This window comes from Drosophila kikkawai, chromosome 3L, assembly GCF_030179895.1.
Source record: "Drosophila kikkawai strain 14028-0561.14 chromosome 3L, DkikHiC1v2, whole genome shotgun sequence".
NCBI lineage: Eukaryota > Metazoa > Arthropoda > Insecta > Diptera > Drosophilidae > Drosophila > Drosophila kikkawai.
Window position 1 is genome coordinate 15507073 of NC_091730.1, and position 22356 is coordinate 15529428.

Consider the following 22356-nt stretch of genomic DNA (forward strand, 5'->3'; position numbering starts at 1 on the left):
CCCAGGGACGTTAAAGTTCCTCAGGGACTCTAGCGTACGGCTCCAGTCTGCCGAGTTAAAGGCATTCCTGATGTCCAGGGTGACCACCAGGCAGTAGGACTTGCTTCCTCCTTTCCACCTGGTTCCGGCAATGGCATCCTGCGCCAATTTGACTACCTTTGCAATGGCGTCCAGCGTAGACTTCCCCTTCGTGAAGCCATATTGCTCCGGGGAGAGTCCACCAGCGGCTTCGATAGCTTGGCTCAGCCGGGTTGAGATCACCCTTTCGAACACCTTGCCGATCGAGTCCAGCAGGCAGATCGGTCTGTAGGACGATGCTTCTCCTGGTGGCTTGCCTGGCTTGGGCAGCAGAAGCAGACGTTGCCTTTTCCATCTGTCGGGGAACGTCCCCTCCAGAAGGCACTTGTTGAACAGGCCGGCAACTTCGGACGTCAGCAGCGATAGAGTCAACTTGGTTGCTCTACTCGGAATCGCGTCTGGCCCCGGAGCCTTCTTGGGCTTCAGGCTTCTACCGGCAAGGAGAACCTCAGCTTCCGTGACCCAACGGATGTCGCCCAACTCGGTGCTGGGGCAGATCAAGACCTGCCGACCGCTCGGGAACAGGGAGCCAACTATCCTCTCCAGCGTCGCCGGGTCGGTTGGGGCACAGCCACCCGCATTAAGCCTCTTTACTACCGTTCTGTAGGCTCCTCCCCATGGATCCTCCTCGGCGGCGTCGCACAGCTTGAGGAAGCATTCTCGTTTGCTGTTCTTAATGGCAGTCTTAAGCTCCTTTCTTGCTGCCTTGTAGCGGTCGCTGCACGCAAGAAGGCGCGGGGTGCCTCTAGCTCGCTGCATCAATCTTCTGCTGCGGTGGCATTTACGGCGCAGGTCCGCGATCTCCTCGCTCCACCAAAACACCGGGGAGTGGTGCTTTCTGAACGGCCTTCTCAGTAGCATGCTTTGCCTGCAAGCGCCTTCCACGGCCCATGCCAGCTTGTCGGCCGTCTCGTTGGCTCCGTCTGCTTCGCCTGCCGTGAAGCCCTCGAGGGCATATGCAAAATCCCGCGCTTTTTGTCTGTATACTTTTGTGTGTGTTTTTTGTTTGTGTTTTGTTTTGCGTAGGCGTAGACGGCGTCAGGCGGACCCAGAAGAAAAGCCCCCTATTTTCAACAAAGACCCTCCCCTTTAATTTTCTTTTCACAAACAAATTGTCAATATTTGAATTGGTTTTAATTTGTGATAAATGATACTTTCCGTTTGGGATTAACCTAAAATGCCAAGACGACATATGTTTCTTGTGCCCATCAATGTTTCATTGTGATGATAAAAAGTGGAGCACACAAAAGCTACTTTTTGGCAGGCATAATTTATAGACAATCAGGAATACATAATGTGTGCACTAAGAGAAAAGAAGGTTTTTTAATTTATATTTGTTTAATCAGTTTACTGAGACAAGATATTTTTATGAAGGGATTTGAAAACTTCTATTTGAATGTCTAAGAAAATGTAGTACAAAACAAATATTGTAAATATAAATATTTAATTTAAAACTGTTTTAAAATATATTTAAACGGGTTTTAAATATTTGTATTAGTTTCGAAAAATCAACTAACTTTTAATATACCTACAGACTTTTCTAATACAAAAAAAATCTTTTAGAAATTACATTGCATACTTTTAGACACAATTGGGAGAGATTTAAAATCTCTGAGTTTTTATTATTCACATAAAAATCTGTCTAAATAAAGTCTTTATTATTATTCATTTTTGTTTAATTTATTATTTATCTATTCTGTAGATTAAATTTTTTATAGTGCCTATTTTTCTCCCCCACCTGAAATTAACCCCCACTCTGGTATGGCGTCGTAGTCGTAGTGCTTGAGTAGTATTTTTCTTGTTATTTATAAACTCGCGGATGTGACAGGCAGAGGCACAAGCCATTCAAAATGTGCCATGCCAAGCACACCGAAGCCTAGGCCTTCGTTTTTGACTCGATGTTTCTATTCCTATAGCTCGTCGCCCCTCTTTATTTCTTGTATTTTTTACCCCCAATGAGGCTATATGCCTCATTCATACTCAGTCGTATGTTCTCGTCATGTGTCGACTCTGACATGACTTTAAGGGTATAGCTACATATACAGGTACAGTGAAAATTAACATAACCAAACCAACCTTTGTCAAGAATTTTTCAAAAAGAAAATTGTACAGAAAATATATCGTCAATTTTCTTAAGACAATATTACTTAAAGATTTCCTTTTTTTAGGTTACTCTTCTCGTATCTCTACTGTACTTGCCTTATAATGTTTATAAGACGCAAAAAGCCTTATGACTGTGTGTGCAATGCATCAATTTGCATGTGGATGGCGCTAAGCATATGTCGGGTGCTGTGTGTCAGCGATTCGACAAGAAAATGCCGTAAAAAATGGTGCTAGGTTGGAGCTACACAAAAAAGAGCCCCAGAAATAGACAAATAAATGGAAAAAACAGAGGGGAAAAAAAGCATAGCTTTAGCAGACACAACCTACCCCAAACATGAACACATAATCCAATCCACTTTATTCCATTGCGATGCGATGGCCTGCACTTCACCATCGCCTTCTCCTCCTCTGGCGTCCATCAAGAGCAATGGAATCAATAAATCAAGGTGGGCCACGCCCCCCTTCATGGACACAACACTGCCATTTATGAATTAAAAAGAGCTCAACTCCAGAGTTCCCTCAGTTCGCATCTGCAGATAAGCAATCATCAGCAGCAGCAGCAGAAGCTGCACTCGAGGAGTACTTATTCCCTCCGACAGCTAAGACAACACGCAAGGAATGAGGGTCTTGGAGAACGAATCTGGGAACACTCTCTTTCTTTTCAAGTGTATTGTATAAGTATTCAGGTAATTATCTTTATCATCTGTGAAAAAATTAATATTTGCAAAACAGAATTACCCAATGGGCACTCTGCCAGTATTTGCAAAAGCTGAAATATATTTATTTTTATTTTGGCAAACGGCAAAAAGTGCTTCCTATATGTTAATGTGAAAACCCAGACACTTCTAGTTGCCATAAATTCAGCTAATTATTTAGATATTAAATAGGGATTCTAGGCTTAGATAGATGGTTAAGTTAGGGGATAATAACTGATGACAATACTTCTTAGACATTTTAAGATAATAATAAGTTAAGCTACTTAATTTATTATATTTATCCAAGCTTCCTTCTAACCCTCACAACATCTCCCTGCTATAGAGTATAGAAATATCTCTGGCATGCCTGAAGACTCTACTGGAAAACCGAGATTGAGAACTGAGAAACTGGAGGCTGCTCTGGCGGAAGTGCGGCGTGCAAATTCCAATTTTGTAATCAGCAGCTTGGAGGAGGATGGGCAAAGAAGAAAGCAGGCAGCCAGAAGACTGGAGGAGCGCTCCGCTCAGCGCTCAAGCGAGTGCAACGCATCATTGAATTCTTAATCTGGCATTAATACAATTTTATGTATGGCATAGAGTCGTTTGCTAGAAGAGGCCTATGTTGGACTCCATTGAGCAGGGAAGAGACAAGCGGCCGGCGTGTCGAGGGTGGGAATCCCAACAAAATCCGCAAAAACGCTAGCCGCCGACGACGACGACGACAACGATGCCTCGGACCATGAAGATGGGCGACGACAGATTGTGAGCATTGCACTCGAGAGACGCAAGGAGGGTGAGGAGGAGGAGTAGGAGAAGAAGGATGAAGTGGAGGGCAGGAGCTTGGAATGTTGTCGAGCCGTTGTTGTCGCTGGGGCCCTCTCTTAGCTTTGTAGCTCGTTGGGGGCTGCATTTGATATGCCTGCTGTGTTTGACCCATATTGGAATTTGCCTTCAGAGCATACAGAGTAAGAAAAAACCTAGTATATAAGGAAATAATTATATAAATCAATGTACAAGGTTTTAGTTTAAGACTTGCCTTAAAAATTACCATATAAATCCAGGCTTTTTTTTTAAACCTTCTTGCAATCAAAACAAACTCAAAATTGAAGGTATAACAAATTCCAAAATTAAGCAACATTTTCTCTCTGTGTATAAACAGCAACAGAGTGGATTTTGAAGAGAATGCCAGGAAGGGTATGCAGTTGGAAGAGGCGGAGTTGGGGCGGCGCACAAGTCACGATTTGTACGCCGCTTAGAAAAACTTGTAATGAATGTGGGATGCGATGAAATGGAATGGCTTTGGCTTTGGCTCTGGCTTGGCCTGCCTTAGCTCGACTCGGGATAAGCCGGAGAGGGCAGGGAGGTAGCCAGTGGAGGACAACACAGGAGGCCCCCCTGAACAGCACACAATGAAGTCGACCTGGAAGCGCATGTCTGGAAGGTGTTTGAACTCGTTGCTACAAAAGTTCAAAACTTTCAAATGTAGGAAGTTCGAGAATGACCTGAGACGACGACGACTGGCGGCTCCTCCTCCTTCAGGCCTTTCCGCCTCCTTTAGGCCCTTCCTTAGTCAAAAGGCACATCAATTATGGTATGTCTCGAGCGGAAGAAAAAGAAAGCCCACAAATGGAGCAAGTTGGAAATTAGGTTTGCCTTTAATTTATTTTCTTTAACTAGCAAACAACAAAGTTGTTATGACGATAATAGGTAAACATTTATTCCAGGCATTTGAGCACTCTATAACAAACTTAAATAATGATTCATTAAAAAGTTTGGCAATCGTTATCAGCTTTTTAATTTTATTTTTGCAGGTGCTTCTCATGAGAAAGTATTTAGTTGACAGTTAAGGTTCAGTTTTTTGTCAATCTAGAAAGCAAAATGACATCATGTCTTGCCATGTCCAAATTTATTTGAGCCTTGGTTGGGCGCCAATTTGATTTTGATTTTATTTTTTTTTTTTTACGAAATAATCAAATATATCTTTTAGAGCCCTGGAAGCTACACTATCTCTGTACACTATCTTTAAAGGTATTTCCATAATATTAACCTTTTATACAAAATAATCCCTTATTTAAGACAAAAATTCCAAAAGACTCACCTTCATTTTCGCTGCGTCGCCGCCTGGGAACACTGTTGTAGCTGCCACTGTGATAATGCTCCATCTCCGACTTCTCCGTGGACTCGTTCTCCTGCTTCTCATCCTCGGTGTGAACCGGCGACGAAGGACCCGATGAGGCACTGGCCACAGGCGAACCCGAGGCAGCCGAGTTGGTGCTACCACTAAGTCCATTACCGGGATACGAAGATTGTCCACCATCCATAGATCCCCTCTTGGCCGGCTGCACAATGTACGAGCTGGTGGGAGAGGCGCAGGACGAGGGCGGTGTAGAACAATTGTTAGCCAATGGCTGAGTGTCTTCGATGAGATCTACGGACTTTTTGCGTGGCTTCTCCGGCGGTATGGGCGCCACACCCTGATCATTGGCATTTCGCAACAACTGCTCCTGCTGCTCCTGCATCAGGGATCGTTGCATAGCCGCTGTAACGGCCGCGGATTTGGCTGGCGGCGGTGGTGGTGAATCGTTTGCCGTCTTTGTGGGCGACTGACGTAGCCGCTCCGGATTAAACTTCACCGGACTCACATTCTTTGGCTTGGCCGCTGGAATCGGCGGCAGTGGCGGTGATTTTACTGGACTTCCAATCTTCCCACTCCTGGGTTTTATCTCTGGCGGAGCCTGCGATCGCTGCGGCGGATTTGGGCTGGCATTGGGCGGAGCCTGGGACTGCGACGGTGGTGGTTCCATTGCCGGTTTGGTCACCTTTTCGCTGTCCATAATCAGTCCTGTGCCGGGCACGGTGCGTATAATGTCGCAACGATTGAGATCGCTGTGAGTGCGCGTTGTCTTTGTCTTGGTGAAGTGCGATGTCCACTTCTTTTGCTTCTCAATCAGTTCCCTTGAGTTGAACTTGCGCTCCGGCTTCTCCGGCTTATCCGCACCAGAACTGGCAAACAAGGCGCTCACCGAACCGCTGGCTGGCGCCGGTGGACTGGCCGTCACTTCCTCCGACTTCAAGCGGGATATATTGTGCTGAGGGTACTTAACGGCCGAGGTGGGCACTACTTGAGACGTTGGCGCCGCTGGTTCCACAATAAATTTGCTGTTACTCAAACGTTGTTCTGGTGCAGATCCTCCATTTTGAGGCACAGCGCTGGCGTTATTATTGTTGTGAATCAACGAAACCCCAGAAGGAAAGGGTGTCCTTCGCTTTGGCGGCGATTGAGAACGATCCGAGGAGCGTGAGGATGAACGATCTGAGCCGTCGCAAAGATTATCCTCGCGAGAACCACTCCTCAACAGGCGGGAACTTACGTTCGAGTTGGACTCAACGCCTAGTTTCTCGAACAGGGCGCGAGCGTTATTGAATCTTGCCGAATGGGACTCTGTCCTGGCTCCTTGGACATGGGCAGCTGCTGCCGCGGCTGCAGCGGCATGGGCAGCTGCTACTGCACTTAGCTGCTCCACGGGCTGGATCTCAATGGGCTTGCGCTGGAAGATGTTGGCTATCTGGCTGACCTTACCCACGGCAGCCGGGGCAGGGGCATGGTGCATTGGTTTCTCCATAATGGAACTGTAAGAGAAAAGGGGAAATTTATCTTATAAGTAATGTGTAAACATTAAGATATTATCAGCAAGAGTTAACATATTTTACTTAAACAATTTATTTCCCCAACAAAATATACCAAAAATTCCTACAAACTATGCTCACTTAAATTAATGACTGATTTTAATATGATTTTCGGAAGCGATATCCATTATCTAGATCTGTTATCTACCACTAACCGCACCCTAATGACACACAAAAAAATAACTGATAAAATCGATGGGAAAAGTTTTACATTTACGTTTATTGCAATGTTTGTTTTGTTACCTTTGCCATTTTCTCACTCATCGATTTGACTCTGACTTTCGCAACAATTTTCACCTTTACTTTTTTTTCGCTGAATTTTTATGATTTTCCTTTGTTGTGCGTTGTTTGTTTTCTTTCTGCACATCAAACACAATTAAGGCTCCATTGATGGCACGTCGTAATGCTGCTGCCTGGGCCCTTCTCTACCTTCTCCGTCAGCTATATAAGCTATAAGCTATATGTTATGTTGTTCGAAGTGTGAAAGTCGTCGAAAAAGTGAACACATTTACAGAGATTCCGTATTTTGGCGACTGGCGCGGGCAAGAGAGGTCGGCATTGCCAGCTGGAAGACTGTGTGGGCTTTCTTCGCAGAGAGAGGCCCTGAGAGACACGGAGAGGTGAGAGTGCGGAATGTCGGTGCGACATTGAAAGCCATTTGTTGGAGTGTGTGTGAGTGAACTGATAGGGTAATGGTTACCGTTATCGGCTATTGATTTACGGTATTGGGCTAGGTTGGTTCCCCAGGCTGCCCTACAATCAGCGGTCTTTAAGAGAGCAATATTTATTATTGTGTGCATATCATTTCAGTTTTTATAAAAATAAATAAAAAAAAAAACTAAAATTTGCTTAAGTATAGTTAAGTATAACAGTTTTAGTATGATAGTTATAACAACTTTTTTCATTAAACAATAAAATACTGTATAACAGTAAATGGAAATTTATACATTGAAATTACGACCAATATAATATAATTTTTATAACAGTCTGCTTGTATAACAGTTATTTGTTTGCAGCTTAAAACAAAATATTATGACCTATAATAATTTTTTACTGTATAGTCATCACATAACAAAGGATATTTCACTATAGCAACTATTGCATTTACAATTACCTGATTTGAGCAACCATGTATAACAGTTATAACATAAAAACTGTTATTATTTATACATTAGTTTTATTAAGGAAAGTTTCTTAATTATTGGTTAACTTCATTATCTATATGGAGTGTTTTATAATAAACCATTTGTATACCTAGCTATATATTCTCATAATTATAGAATTTACAGCTTTAATATATCATTGGATTCTGAAATCTCTTATTAGCTCATGGGATTAGTAACCCACACCAAACAAAAATAGCACAGCCAGCCGAAAGTGGCCTCTTTATAATCCTCACAGACTCTATATATGAACACACTTCGAATGTGTCAGAGTTAGGGAGCGAAAAAGCGCAGTTTGTGCCACAGACTAAGGCGCTATCTATCCGAGAACTAAGCAGACGGGCCAAACTTATCGCAATGTCAATAGGAATACGCCGCCCAACTAGCGTTGCTTTGGCCAAGAAGAACAAATATACATATACGCCAAGAGGTAAACAAATGCGCAGATAGTGAACTCACACCCATGTCCACACAATTAGGAAGGAGGGCAAAGAAGGCGCGACCGAATCCGAGACAAAGGTCGGATCTGTACAGACGGCGGCATTATTATACCAGAGGTCTCTCGGCGTAAACAGATGCGGGACAAAAGTCAGAAACCAAGCACGAGACAATGGCAACGGATGGGTAACAGCTTATCTAATCTAATCGAAATGCACAATGCATGTGACCGTGAATGGAGATAGACGGGGGAGATAAAGATTTAGATTAAGATAAATTTAGCCGGTGATCTCGTTGTTTTATAATTCAAAACAAGTAGGAATGCAAGAGTCAAAATTTCAAACAACAGAAATACTCAGTACTCTTAATTCTCAACTAAGGCTGAGCTGACAAATATTTTAGAATATATTTGTAATATATTTTTTTTTAATTTAAAGTAAACCCTTGATGAAACCTGTATCTTATTCAGCTTTATTATCATAACATTCTATGAATATAAAAGAAAATATGACATCAAAACTAATGTTGGCCATCATGGCGTATGAACAAACTATAAAATATCACGTATCCGCCGCATCTCCACTTCCCAAGGGAAATTTTCGTTGCACTTTGGAATTATGCATATATTACCAGTGGTAAATGTTTTAAGAGCTCGCAGATTTATTTGGCCGCCGAGTTGATATTGATTTAATGACACGTTTCAGTGACAGCTACAGCTCCCCACCGAGAGCTCCCAACCCCGTCATTATAAATTAATGCCACACAGAGAATGGCCAGAATGGAAGGCAAGGACGTGGATATGGACATCGGACATGGTCAGAAAAGCTGCTCAAGTGCACAAACCATGCAGCTTTGAGAGGGGGTAAGGGGCGATTGAATGGGGCGGCAGGATGCTATATATATACAACGACGGCCCCCATGGGTCCTTGTCCTTGGCTTTTTGGCATCGGAATTTAATCATATAGTTCACTGCAGGACCTCAAATGAAGTGGTTTCAAGGATGCAGAGCAGATTTTTTGAAGGGATAGTATACTTATATATTTAATTTAAGTGTATGTAATAAAGAATGTAATTGGCTATTGATAAATAAATTCTAGGAAATAAAGTTTTAATCAATTGAATTTTTTTAATTTTGCAGCTTTAAGAGTTTTCTAAAGCTCTTTAAAAACATTTCATTAAATTAAAAATGTAATATGCACGACTTTCATTTACATTATATACAAATTGTTCCATAAACCCAATTTGTAAAGAACCAATTTGCATATTAGTTGCTATGCAATTTGCATTATAAACACCCACACCCGCTTTGCTCGCAGCCCAACTGTCCGGGGTGTTGTTATCATTAGCATAAATACGGATTAAGACACACCATTAAAAACTATAATCATCGCTAAATGGCCCCGATGATCACAACGATAACGATCATAATTTGCGCCTGGCAAATGACACAAAAAACTAGTTTACCCCACAAAAAACGGAGCTGCTGTGAGTCTCTAATTTCTGCATAAATGTTAATTGCAACCGGCAAAATGTTAAATTGCGCTCGTTAGCTCAAACACGTGCAGCGAGAGCCGCGACGACACACGATCCAGGTGAGAATGGGAATGAGGATGGATGGAATGGATGGAGGAGCAGCAGGTAGCCGCCGCCGCCGTCGCCGCCATGTGTTATAATTGCGTCAACATTCAGTCTCTTGAGCGTGAACAAGAAAACAATGTCAACAATGAAATGATGGCCCCCATTGTAAGAGTACCAATGGCAACCCAGAGGGGGTAAAGTGCAGGAGTGTGGAGCGTTGTTCCGGGCACAAAAGATTGGTAGCAATTAGTGGAGCCACCTACCTACGCGCCCGGATCTACAGAGTACTATACTTTATATATACGAGTCTACATTAAGGTGAGTGGGCTTCCCCGCTGGGAGGTCTTGGAGTTGGTTACCAATTCCCATGAATTACATATAAAAACTTGGCGCCAGGAAAATGATTTCTTAATACGATATGGATATAGGAATAATAGGAACAGCCTTTACAATGATCATTTTAATGATGATTATCTTGGGAACGAAGGTTGTTGCAGCAGAACAAAGAGTTCAGGGTTAAGTAGGGACCAAGTTCACTTAGGAGTCTTCCTAGGGGTCTCTTTAAGAGTAACATTGTAAAGTTGTAGATGATTTTCTAGTAAAGTTAATTGAGAGACATCTACACAGAAGCCTTTAACAAGATCATAGATAAAATAACAACTTACTAGACTCAATCTTTTTATTCATATTTCCTAAACTTAAAACCAAATCACCGTACTTTTTAGTATTATTCTCATTCAGAGACTTAATTTGTATTCCTTTTCATTTCGATTCCGACGGAACCAACAACCTTGCAGCTCGCCGGTCGTGACAATTGTCTTTGATTGTGAGTTGTGGACTCTGCAAACTCTGGTAGACATAGACCCACGGACACCTTTCCGCGTAGGCCTGGTTAACAACAACTAACGAAGAAATACAGCCAACAACATTCACTTATTAAACAAGAACACAACAATTCAAGATGCTTTGATACGGTTACACCACAACGCAAACAAGTTGTCGCTGTTCTCAATGTTGTGTGTGATGGTGGTGTAGAGTGGTGTGTTGTGTGTTGTGTCTGTGGTTCGTTGGTCTTGTTAGACAAATTATGCCAATTAAACGGTGGGAAAACAAGTTGGCAAGTCTGCACGCGCTGGCCCCCAAGAGTGGGTTTTTTTATTCTATCTTTCAATTCGTGGGGAGACCTGAAATTCTGATTCCTAACTGGATTGGATACGAGCTTAGGGATGGTCGAAAAGGAACGTGCGATATATAAATAAAGTATCGATAGGTAGCATGAAATTAAAGATATAAAAATTCAAATTTTTTTAAACTGGGATTTCCTGCCCTATAAGCCCTATAAGTTCTCATAGTGAAGAGCTAAAATCTCTATCTATATGATAAAAATACTATTGAATGTGGATTACAAACATTGAAGTCCTCTTCTAAAATAATTTAAATTAAATCAATCTATCTATAGGATACAGATATTACTTGGATTTTAAAACGTTTAAAAATAAGCTTTAGATATGGCAATAACAAAGTAAAGTGTAATGCTACCTTCAAATATTTCAATTTATTTTTCATTATTTTATTTAATATTTTTAATATATTTTTAGAGAATAGTTGAACCGATATTTTCGTTGATTTATTATCCCTAGTTTCGTTGCAGTTCTTTCTAATAAACAAACAGGTCTTCAAAGGACGCTGCCGTCTAAATTGAATAACCGCAACACTTGAAAGCTCTCCGCCAGACTTTAGACTACAAACTCCACACTCTAGAATCCCCACTTTAGACTCCCCCCACTCTAGACTCCACACTCCCGATTCCAGATTCCAGATGGCACCAATTGAGATACGTCCTCGTATATCGCAAGCCAAGTGTCTAGCCCCACACACATCGATCGGGAATTCATTTGCATAATCGAGCCGATTGACTTTTATAAGCCTGACAAATGACTGTGGAAGTTGAGTCAGTGGCCCGCAATGAGTGTCGCCAGGTTGGCGGTTGGCAAACTAGGTATTTTTAAACACCCAAGGATGCTGGCGAAATTTGCATATTATTACAGGTGAGAAACGGAAGACCAAGGAAGTGTATTTTAAAATATGAACTAATTGAAGGTTAGAGTTTCTAGAGTTTATAATTTTAAATTAAAATATTTTAAAAATTTAGTTATCTTAGGGGTCTTAAATTCATTATTTTAGATAAGTGTTGTTCACAGCTTTGGCTCCCGAATAAGCAGATTTCTCCGTCCGGCTCTCTTGCTTTTTTAGAACCCAAAAGATAATATATTTTCAACACATTTACCATAAAACTCTAGCCACTGCCCTCGTTTTGTGCAAATAAACTAGAGCACAACCTGGCGCCACATCGTCCTCGCTTCACCCCCAAATGCTTCTCATGTGCGCATAATTAAGGAGCCCTGGGAACTGCAAACTTCGCTTAAGGATTCGCCGCGTATGAGAGAGATCGTGTTTTTTATGGCCTAGCTGGGAGATGGGCCTGGACAGAAAAAAAAAACACAATTGTGACCGCTTTGGGAGAGGGTTTTCGCACAGCTTAGACGACAAATGTAACCATAACTAAACATATGACTATGCAGAAAGTATAAAGTGCTTCATCAGCTGAAAAATTACTATGAATAAATTGTAGTTTTATGACAAGCCAAACTTGAACCTAAAAACTAAATATAACCGAAACATTTATCAGTATTGTGGTTTATATTTTCAGGTAAAAATGTGCTGTCTTAAATGCGAAACACGTCTCTCGAGTTGTAAATTTCTCTAAGTTATTAATTTATATATAAAAACATTCCCTCTCGATACTCCTAAAAATAAATCATTTTAATGAATACCTTTAAGGCATCTAAAGCTTCACTTCACAAGTTTATTAACTCAATAAAAGATTTATTTTTACAAATTAAAAAATATACCTATGGAAATTAATGACTTAACTTTCAGATTTAAATAATATCATTAAAACCGACTTTACTGTTGGATTTATTGCCCTATGATAGTTAAACTAGACTCACCTTTCTCTCTTTCAACTCGGATATTCCTCGCTGTGTCCACCACCAGGTGCTCCTCCTCTTTCCTCGGCTTTTCCTTTTGTTGTTTGATTAAACCTGCTGCTCAACACCTAAAGCCTGGCTCCGCTCCAAACATTTGTCATTGTGGCTGTCTGGGTGTTTGTTTCTTTTTTCAATTTTTTTTTTTAGTTTTTATACCAGGTTATGCTTGGCACTCTGCTCCTGCTACCACTCCACTTCCTCCCACTCGCCAGCACTCGACCGTGTCTTTTTGTAGTTTCTGTGGATGTGGATGTCGTGGTTGTCAGCCAATCAACCCACCGCTGGCCTCATCCGTGTCAGCATTTTTCTCTTGTGTTTTTCCTGTGTGTGTTTTTGTTGTTTGCCTCTTTGCGCAAGATGAAAATGCAAATTTCTGCAAAAAACAATCCAAGAAACAAACGCAAACAAATGTTAAGAGAGCGAAGTTAACAGAAATGGAAACTTAAATATTACACGGAAAATTATTATAGGTATTTGGTAGTTAAATTATTTCAAGCAATTTCTTTATGTATTATAGGGATAAATAATTTTTTAAAAATTAAGAAAATTAAGGTACCTTTTCCATGGTTTTTAAGATTTGGTAACCCTATTGTACAGACACAGAAACATGTCTAAATCGATTCGCCTAGAGATATTTAAAAAAAAAATTGGGAGAAATGGTAGTTAATCTCATTCAAAACATAGACTGTTAAATTATATTTATTTTTTAATTCAACTATATAACTTTATTTAACTTTTTCTGTTTAAAAGAAAGAAATTCTCTCCAACTTATGTCATTTTTGTCCCAGTGCAACTTGTAGTTCAATGAACCAAAAAAAAAAACAAACAAAAAGCCAAGAGCTGCTGGCCAAAACGAAACCAAATAGAATTGCCACATTTTTAAGGTGGCCCCCGAAGGCATACGAAATTAGTTTGGTCTTTTGTTGGGAGGTTTGGGCTTTGCCTTAGGGCCTCTCTCACTCGCCGGAAAAAATTGAAGGTGAAATGTTGCAAACGGAAGCAATTAGTTTCATTTGGAGCTGCACAGCTAGCAGCCGAGGGGCCAAAACATAAAAAAAGAGAAGAGCTGCAGGCCCAATCGACTGAAACCGAAACTGAAAACTGGGGAGAAAGTTCGCCGATTGATAAACATGGAGCGTGTTTCCAGTAGCCAGGTAGCCGGGAGTCATTGTCGTCGTCGTGGTCGTACTGTCATTAGTCAACGAAAACAATATTATTAGCATTGGGATGGTGATCAAAGTGTCGCATTAATAAATACGATTTTTACAAAGGTAAAACTTAACAATTTTTCATGGTTTCTGTGACGCCTACACGCCTTGGCGCATTGTAATTGTCTAATTTATTGTTGTTTTGTTCAGCAATTTCACTCGTTTATAGTGCGTGAGAAATTCGTTTTGTCTGAGTGCTTGAGCATGAAAATGAAGAAATTTAACTAAAAAATGGATGCCACATTAAGCGAGTTACTTGGGGCAGGTCGTGAAGTTGTGGGAGATACCAGATAATGCCATTAGAGACACAATTGAATAATAGTTTAAAGGCAGAGAGTGTGGGATCGGAAGTGAAAGTCAAGGGCAAGTCAAGGGAAAGAAATGAAGTAACAAGTAAGAGAGGTTAAGGGAATTTAGAAAATAATATATAAGGATTTAATTTATATTTAAGTTTCCAGAGACTTTATTTCATATTCTAGTAAAACTTTAAAGTCTTCTTGTTATTAATATGAAATACTTTCCCCTTTCTCACATTTTCTCACATCTGTGAGTTCCTTTCAACAACCTCTCAACACTCAAGCCCCGAAATCCCCACCCACCTAACTCACTTTGTCCGCCATTTAATCTCTTCAAGAAACAGGGAGGGGAACGTTGTTGCCAACAGCATTTTCCCACTGCCAGCCGCATTTTATTGGTCTATATTGGCAGTAGTTCGGTGGACCAGACATCCCACCTAGCCGGGCTCTAAATAAGGCAAGACAGCATCGCAGCAGACAGAACTCTTCTGGTTAGAAACCAATTTCTGACATTACATGGCCTCAGCGTGGAGTCAAGCTCTCTTGCTCATCATCAACATCATCATCCGAGGTCGAGTTTTAGTTTTAGTTTGGATTTCAGCTGCTTCTGCTTCTACTTCTGCACCGTAAAAGGTCATGAAAAAGTTGTTTACTTCTCTTCGGCTTATAAGAGCCCATAAAAAGCCAAGAAAAAGAAGGAGGAGTAAGAGAAGGAGGAAGCCAACACCTAAACTGGGGTCCATAATAAAACTAAAACATGACATGGAGGCAACATCAGTGTAATTTACACGGGAAACTTTAAACGAAAAACAGCAAGCGCTTTTGTTAGTTTTTTTGTTTGTAGTTGTTTTTTAGCAAGATTTTTGTAAAAGTTTGTTAAGGGAAAACTTGATCAAATCTGTTTGAGTGGCCTTGATGTAAAGAGATCTTGAAAAAATAAACTAAATTGAAGGGAGATACAAAAAAATGATATATTATGCTATTTGTAGCCTAAATACCCTTTAAGTTTTTAACATAAATAAATAATATATATAAGAAAGTCATCCAAAAATAGAAAATATTAACATAGAAAACTATCTTGTAAAGACTATAATTAATACAATCAAAGACTTTAAAACGTAATAATTATAATACCCTCTGGCAGAGTATTTCCTTTTGAAAGTTATGACATCTCTGATAATTATGATCAAAGCCAACGACTTGTTTTCGCTGCCGCTGACATGATTTATACGCATCTCATCGAAACCCAACTCGATAATCATACATATGGACCGCTCCGTTTCGATCCGATCGGATCGGATCCGATCCGACATCAAAACCGTTACCGCAACGATCTCTTTTTTTCCTCCATCTCTCTCAAATGGCAATAAACCCGGCTAACTAATGATATGATGAGCATTTGGCCAAAGAGAGAAATCTGATTGATTGTAATTGAATGACACGAAAGACAGCCGATTCTAATGCCAAGTTATTGGCACTTTCATCCCCGACAATCTAGTTTATGGATTGCAAATGTCAAACGGCAATTTGCTGGAATTACAAGCTGCTGCCTGATTACAAGAGGAGGATGTGGGACGCCAATAGGAGGAGGAAAGGAGGTAACTTGGCTAACGACGACCTTGTTTTCTGTGTTCTACATCAGAAGGCCTTGGAATTGTACAATTTATGGCTGTCCTGCTTGGCTGTCAAATTAATGGCAATAAAGTTGGTAATAATGTTTGTCCAATTAGGGAATTAACACTTTTATTTATATCTTGAAAATTATTTCCCCATCCAATTCTTTAGCAGAATAACTGTTACACATTCTCCCCATAATAATGCTATGCCTTATCTCTTTAAGTGCTTCTCAATTTCCAATTCTGTCTAGATAATTCTTCTGCATTCTCCACATTATAATCAAGCGAATTATCAGATTGCATGCTCTATCAACCACAGCAACTTGACGCTAATCGGTCTTAGAAGAAGTATTTCTAATTCACAGTTAAGCCAGCCATCAGCCAACATTTTATGGCAGTGCGAAAAAAAAAGGAAACAATATGGAATAATAAACTAAGGCATGCGAAAAATAAATTGAGCAAAAATGTGGCCAACAAATTACTCGCACAGTGGAGCATGTAAGTGTTACATTAAATGGTGGTGGGGCGGCTTTTTTAATTACCAAAACCCCTCTCGGATTTCCCCCCTTCAGGCGTCATGGTTTAATAATTATCTTTACGTAGTAGTAGTAGATAATCGCAGTAAACGAAAAGCCATTAAAGTAATTGAAAAAATCTCGTAAGAAATGTGGGCATAAAAATAGAAAATACCTTTTGGATCGGTAAACCATTTTCAGGGCGGAACCCCAATGCACATGCAAAGTGCCGGTGATAAAAATATACTTCACATAAATATAACTACGTAGGGAGAGCGTCTCTAAACAACTTTCACAGGCAAACCGTAAAAAAACTCAATGCTGCCGCCTGTTCGTTTTTCCTTCTCAATATTTATTGTCGCTGCTGGAAAATAGCTTTTCCAAGGTCTCCCAGACAAAATGAGTTGCGAAAAGCTGGGCGAAAAAGAGTGGATAAACTGGTGTGCATGTTGCATGTCAATTTTAATTGCATATTTTCCCGAAAGAGACTGTCAAATTGAATTTGACTTGCCATTGCAAGAGCACGTGGCTCCAGATAAGATATTTCACCCATAAACGCTTTATTATTATAACAGTTATTGATTATGATGAATCAGGGAAAATCACGAGGCCGTCTTATCAACAGATAACCCCAAATATTCTATTGAAAATCAATGTATAACTAGTATCAAGACCCGGCTAAACTTGGACAAATCCCCATTTTAAAGAGACGGAACTCTGCGAAACAAGTTTGCTATAATAATAATAATAATAAATCTTCTCTTGGCAAGTTGTAATAACTGGAATGCATCTGCATTGCCACCGCCTACCCCTTTTGCCTTCTGCTGATGGATTGTGGCAATGAACTTGACATTAATAGGGTTTCCTCTAACTGCCGCCTTGCGTGTCGGTCCACGCCCCTCCGTTTTTTACCATATACTGACCCCCATCACTTGGCAGAGGTGAGCAGGGAAAAGCCGGGGAGAAACAAACATTTTCTCATGCCTCTTCTTACGAGTCAATCTGCCAAAGAGTGCGAGTGCATAAAGTATTTTTAATTGTAAGACAGGAGGAGGAGGAATGAGCAAAGATACATAGAAAACAGAAGGTAATCACAGGTATTAAGAGCTTAAGCAATGAGCTATATAGCTTCAATCAAAGATCTATATCATATGAAGATTTCTTCTTTTAAATAAATATATTTAGAAAATATTTATAGGGTTATTTTTGAGTATAACTATTTTTTTAAAGAATCAAGTTTACAATTTAGTTCTTTATACATTTTTCTTTCCCAGCAAAAACACTTTTTTCCTTTAAAAAAACAAATATATTTGGAAAAGGTTATTTTTGTAACTATTTTATACATTTTTCTCTTCGTGCATTAACACTTTTAAACCGAGAAAGAAAGAAAGAGCAAAGCCTATCCATAAAGTCCTAAAGGCCATGTCCATAGATGGCAGGGTTTTCTATAGAAAAAAACATCCAAGCTCCGGTTCTAAGCCTTGACTTGTGACAACGGTCAATATCCAGCGCCCGGCAAATGAAATGAAATGTCAACTGCAAATTGAATCGACTTGGGCATAGAAAAACCCACAAAAAAAGATAGAGAGGACGAGAACACAGCCAAGCCCCAAAGGACACAAAAGAGATTACAACAACCGCAATGTCACCACCCAAAAAAAAAAGTGTCAAAAAGCTTGATCTAAATTAAAAGCTTGACATAAAAAGTGTTGATTAAAAAGGGTTAACCAGGGAGACAAGTGCTTTTTATTAAGAGATTTCACGAAAACAAACCAGAAGACCACAGTTATTGAAGAGATTTTAATTATAAAACTCTATGAATTAAAATTAATGATGGTAAAAATATAAGAAACCCAAATAGTCTTGATTGCCAACTTAGAGGTAAAGATTTTAGGGGAAAAAACCTCGTTAAAGCCGCAAATTAAAAACTCGTAATCAAGAAGGCAGCCAAAAGAAAAATATGAGCCCATGACCATGACCAAAGGTCTTGACTCTGTGATCCCTTCTTTTATACACCTGTTACCCCCATTTCTTCAAGCTCTTCTGACATTTCTGACAAATGACAACAAATGCGTGGCAGACATTTGGTCGCTGCTCTTAACCCCTTTCTGCCCTCCACGAGCAGATGAAAGCGAATGCCTAAAAGTGAAAAAAATTTAATAAAAAATAAAAGTAAATGAAATAAGCCGTGGCGAGCGTAGAAACTAAGATCACGGTCGCCATAGAAACTCCCCCGATCGCAGGTGAGAGCGTGACAATGTCAACACATTCAGCGGAAAAGAAACAAAATAAATATAATGAATAAATACAAAAAGCAGTTGAAGCATGGCCGAATGGAATTTAACGCTCTGGCCTGCCAGAAAGCAAAAGTTAAACAACAAAAACAAAGTGACAACCATACTTATTTACACCTCAATTTTGGTGCAACATCTCCTCCACTGGGTTAAAATGTGACAAATGATCTTTTATAATTTCCCATAATTATCGTGTAAACTCACGTCATAGCAGATAGCAAAATTATTTGACTATCTCTTATATATGTATGTCTAGGTCTAGGTAAGAGATATGGCCAAGTGTTCTGCAGCAATGCGGAAAATATAATTTGGCTAATGGAGGTCTCTCGCCTACGCTTTATCGCGATGTTTTTTTGTAAACACAAATGCACAATGAAACTGATATGAGAGCGGAAAATGTAAACGTGGTTCTTTGTGGATTTATTAAGATCAATGAACAAACACTTGTGTCTGCAAATATTAATGAAAGTATTAGATTTCCATTGAGGCTAATAGATTTAATATCAATTTGTATAAATAATAAATATTTATTATCAATGATGGAAGTTTACGTATCTAGGTTATTATTACTTCCAAATGTGTTGTTACTTATAATTTCTGATAAATTCTAGAGCACTTAAGAATTCAACAGAAACTGGGTATCACAAATGGTTCTTAAGAATCAATTTAACAAAAATTGTTGGGGATTTTCTAGGCATCTGTGATGCTGTAATTCCCAATGGAAACACTGAAAACATAGCCATGAAGTAACAATATTACCATTGGAAAGATCTATTCAAAAGAAAGCTTTCTGCATCCTTATATATTTTGAAATACAGCCTTTCACACTTCCAAAATATGAAAAATAAACCAACTGAATGAAATAGCCTTGAAAGTAAACGTTTCTCCATCACACAAATACGATTACAGGCACTTTTCATCTCCAGGGATTCCCCTACAAATTCTTTCTGCTCACAAATATATATTTACATACATAAATCCCCTTTTCGTAATCGGTTTCTCGTCTGCAAGTTCAAACATCTCCATTTCACACATTCAAGACTTTAAGCCATTTTAGCACCCCATCATCAAAAGTTCAACGTTTTTGCGACTTTGAACTTTTAAGGTTTTCCCAACACAGCCACACCACGAAGGATATTTCATAATATTCTAGGAAAATAAAGAGAGAGAGAGGAAATTTTCCTTTTACTAGTAGGTGTATTTGCATTGCATTTTTTTTTCCTATATTTTCCTCTCTCCTCGTTTTCTCTACTAAACAATGCAAACACACATACACACATGGCGCGGGGTATAGAAAACAAATCCAACAAATCCGCTTAGAGTGCAAAAAGGCAAAAACTGTTTCCAATTGCCCAGAGTAAGCTAGAGTAAACCACACTCCCCACACACATACATTTTCCCCAGCTTTTCCCACTCGAGAGTCAAGTGCAGTCAAACATTTCCCTGCAGTACCACAATTCATCAATAGGCCTTTTCATCAACAATTCATCAACGCGCCGACTGCGACGTCGACAGAATCGACGCTCTGCCGACTGCTACTTGAACCCGAACTCCCTTCGGAGACCCGAACTCCCTTCGAGTCCGATTTGTCGGTGCATGCAAAAAAAAACAAAAACAATTTGCATGGGCTTCGTTTTTTGAAGTCCGAAACAAAGTAGAAGACGCAATTAAAATAGATTCTCGAAGGTTCGACTCCATATTTTCGGAGCAGCGGTTTTCGGTTTCGTCTTGCTTCTTCTTATTCCCTTTGCATTACAAGTTGAAGTGTTCTCCACTGCAGAAGTGTCGTGTGTTAAAAATGTTAAGAAATCAAAAATTCAATAATTACGTTCCGGGCCATATTGGAATATAAAAAAAGGTGAGTAAAAAGATTGTTCTTAATGAAATAGAAGCCTATAAATGTACATATGTATATTATTTTATTTATTATATGTATATAATATATTATATTTATATATGTATGTATGTATTTTCTTTTCAGACTGCAGTAATGGCCAATATATTGGGTAATTTTATTTAATGAAATTATATTTTCCCTGGATTAATTATAATTTTTTCTGTAGATGCAATTTCCCAAGTGACTAAAACTGAGCCTCCAGAGAAGATACTGCGCAATAAATTTGGTCTTCATGAATAGAAAGCGGAACACCAAGGATCAAAAAGACCTTAAGGCCTTTTAATATATGGATGTTTAATCTTAATTTTTAATATTTGTGTTTTAGTTTTGGTATAGAATTATTAAGAATAAATCATATTAATAAAAATTTAAGAGTTTTATTTTTATATATGAAAAAAAAAAATCATCAACAATTCATCGATGAATTGATGATGAATTGTTAATTAAAGGCTGATGAAATGTTGATGAATTGTTGATGATTCATCAACAATTCATCAACAATTCATCGATGAATCATCAACAATTCATCGACATTTCATCAGTCTTTCATCAGTAATTCGTCAACAATTCATCGATGAAATGATGATTAATTGTTGATGAATTGTTGTTGATGAATGCCTATGACATGCCCATGTTAAATTCATCAGTAATTTGCATGGCCATTCATCGATGAATCATCAACAACACCCCTTCGGCTATTGATGAAACGTTGATGAATTGTTGATGAATGGTACTGCAGGGTTAAGACGCAAAATAGGAGAATACTCTGGCATATTCATTCCAAGACCACGCCAAGTGGGTAATTTACGTACACGATTTGTAAATTGCAGCTGCAATTTTGCTGCTTTTGCCCAGACTTATGCAATCCTCGTGATTGTCACGATGTCTAGTGCTGCCGCCAACGCCGCCGCTTCTGCCTTATCAGCTGATTTACACCAATTAAATTTCAATTTTCGCATAAGGCTTCCATTATCTCCTCCACACGACAAGCAGACAGATAGACAGAGGCACTCCGTCCGCCTCTTATCAGGGTTCTCTAATTCATCCCCCTTTTCATTGATTAGTTTCACACGAACTTTGCCATCCAGAGACGGCGCAGCTTCTATATATATATTTTCAGTTCCATTGTTCACATTCATAAGCCCCAAGTTTTTGTCTTCTTCCAAATTGTAACCAACTCTTCTCTCTGAATTGTTTTTTGTCAACAAAACAAATTTGATTTATGCGTATTTATCCGCCATTCGTCTTTGTTTGTTTGCTTTTAATTGGATCCTAGCTTTAATTGAATGTCTGGCTCTGCTCTGTGTATATAATATATATATTATTTTACATATTTATTTGTTCAAAAAGGTGGCTTTCGTTCGAATATAGAGCAGCAGCACTCATAATATATAACTGCTGAGTGGGCATACATTTTTAATGGCAAACTGCAGCAGTGGGGCCCGCACACTCACACACAAGTTCAAGGAACTCTAAAACGAATTGTTCTTGATTTAAATCAATTTTGGGGGATATAGCTTGGTGGATTTAAATTAAATGAAAAAAGGAAATGATGTGGGACATGCATATTTTAAGTGTTCTTTTGTATTTATTCTCTAGAGCAAGCTGTCGAGTAGGATGACCATTTCCTGCATATTTCATTTATCCATAGGATGTTGAAAAATATTTTAAGAAAATTATTAAATTAAATTTGGAGTATATAGTCACCTTCGTTATTCATTTTATTTTCCTTAGATAA

At 39.3% G+C, this 22356-nt stretch overlaps 1 protein-coding gene and 1 long non-coding RNA gene across 8 annotated transcripts in view; one reads left to right on the top strand and one right to left on the bottom strand.

Annotated features, from left to right (window-relative positions):
* The window catches only part of Spn (protein phosphatase 1 regulatory subunit spinophilin), a 61557-nt gene that overhangs the window by 32108 nt on the left and 7093 nt on the right, over positions 1-22356 (bottom strand). For all 7 annotated transcript variants that reach the window (XM_017167460.3, XM_070285430.1, XM_017167465.3 and 4 more), the window contains exons 2-3: positions 12754-13165; positions 4975-6506 (exon numbers count right to left, since the gene is read on the bottom strand). In XM_017167460.3, coding sequence (XP_017022949.1) covers positions 4975-6499 — 1525 coding nt within the window. In that variant the 5' untranslated portion in view covers positions 6500-6506; positions 12754-13165. The remainder of the gene's footprint in view (positions 1-4974; positions 6507-12753; positions 13166-22356) is intronic.
* Positions 20197-20942, top strand: LOC108075165 (uncharacterized). The gene is made up of 3 exons (XR_001770724.3): positions 20197-20579; positions 20703-20727; positions 20785-20942. It is a non-coding gene; the product is annotated as an uncharacterized lncRNA (long non-coding RNA).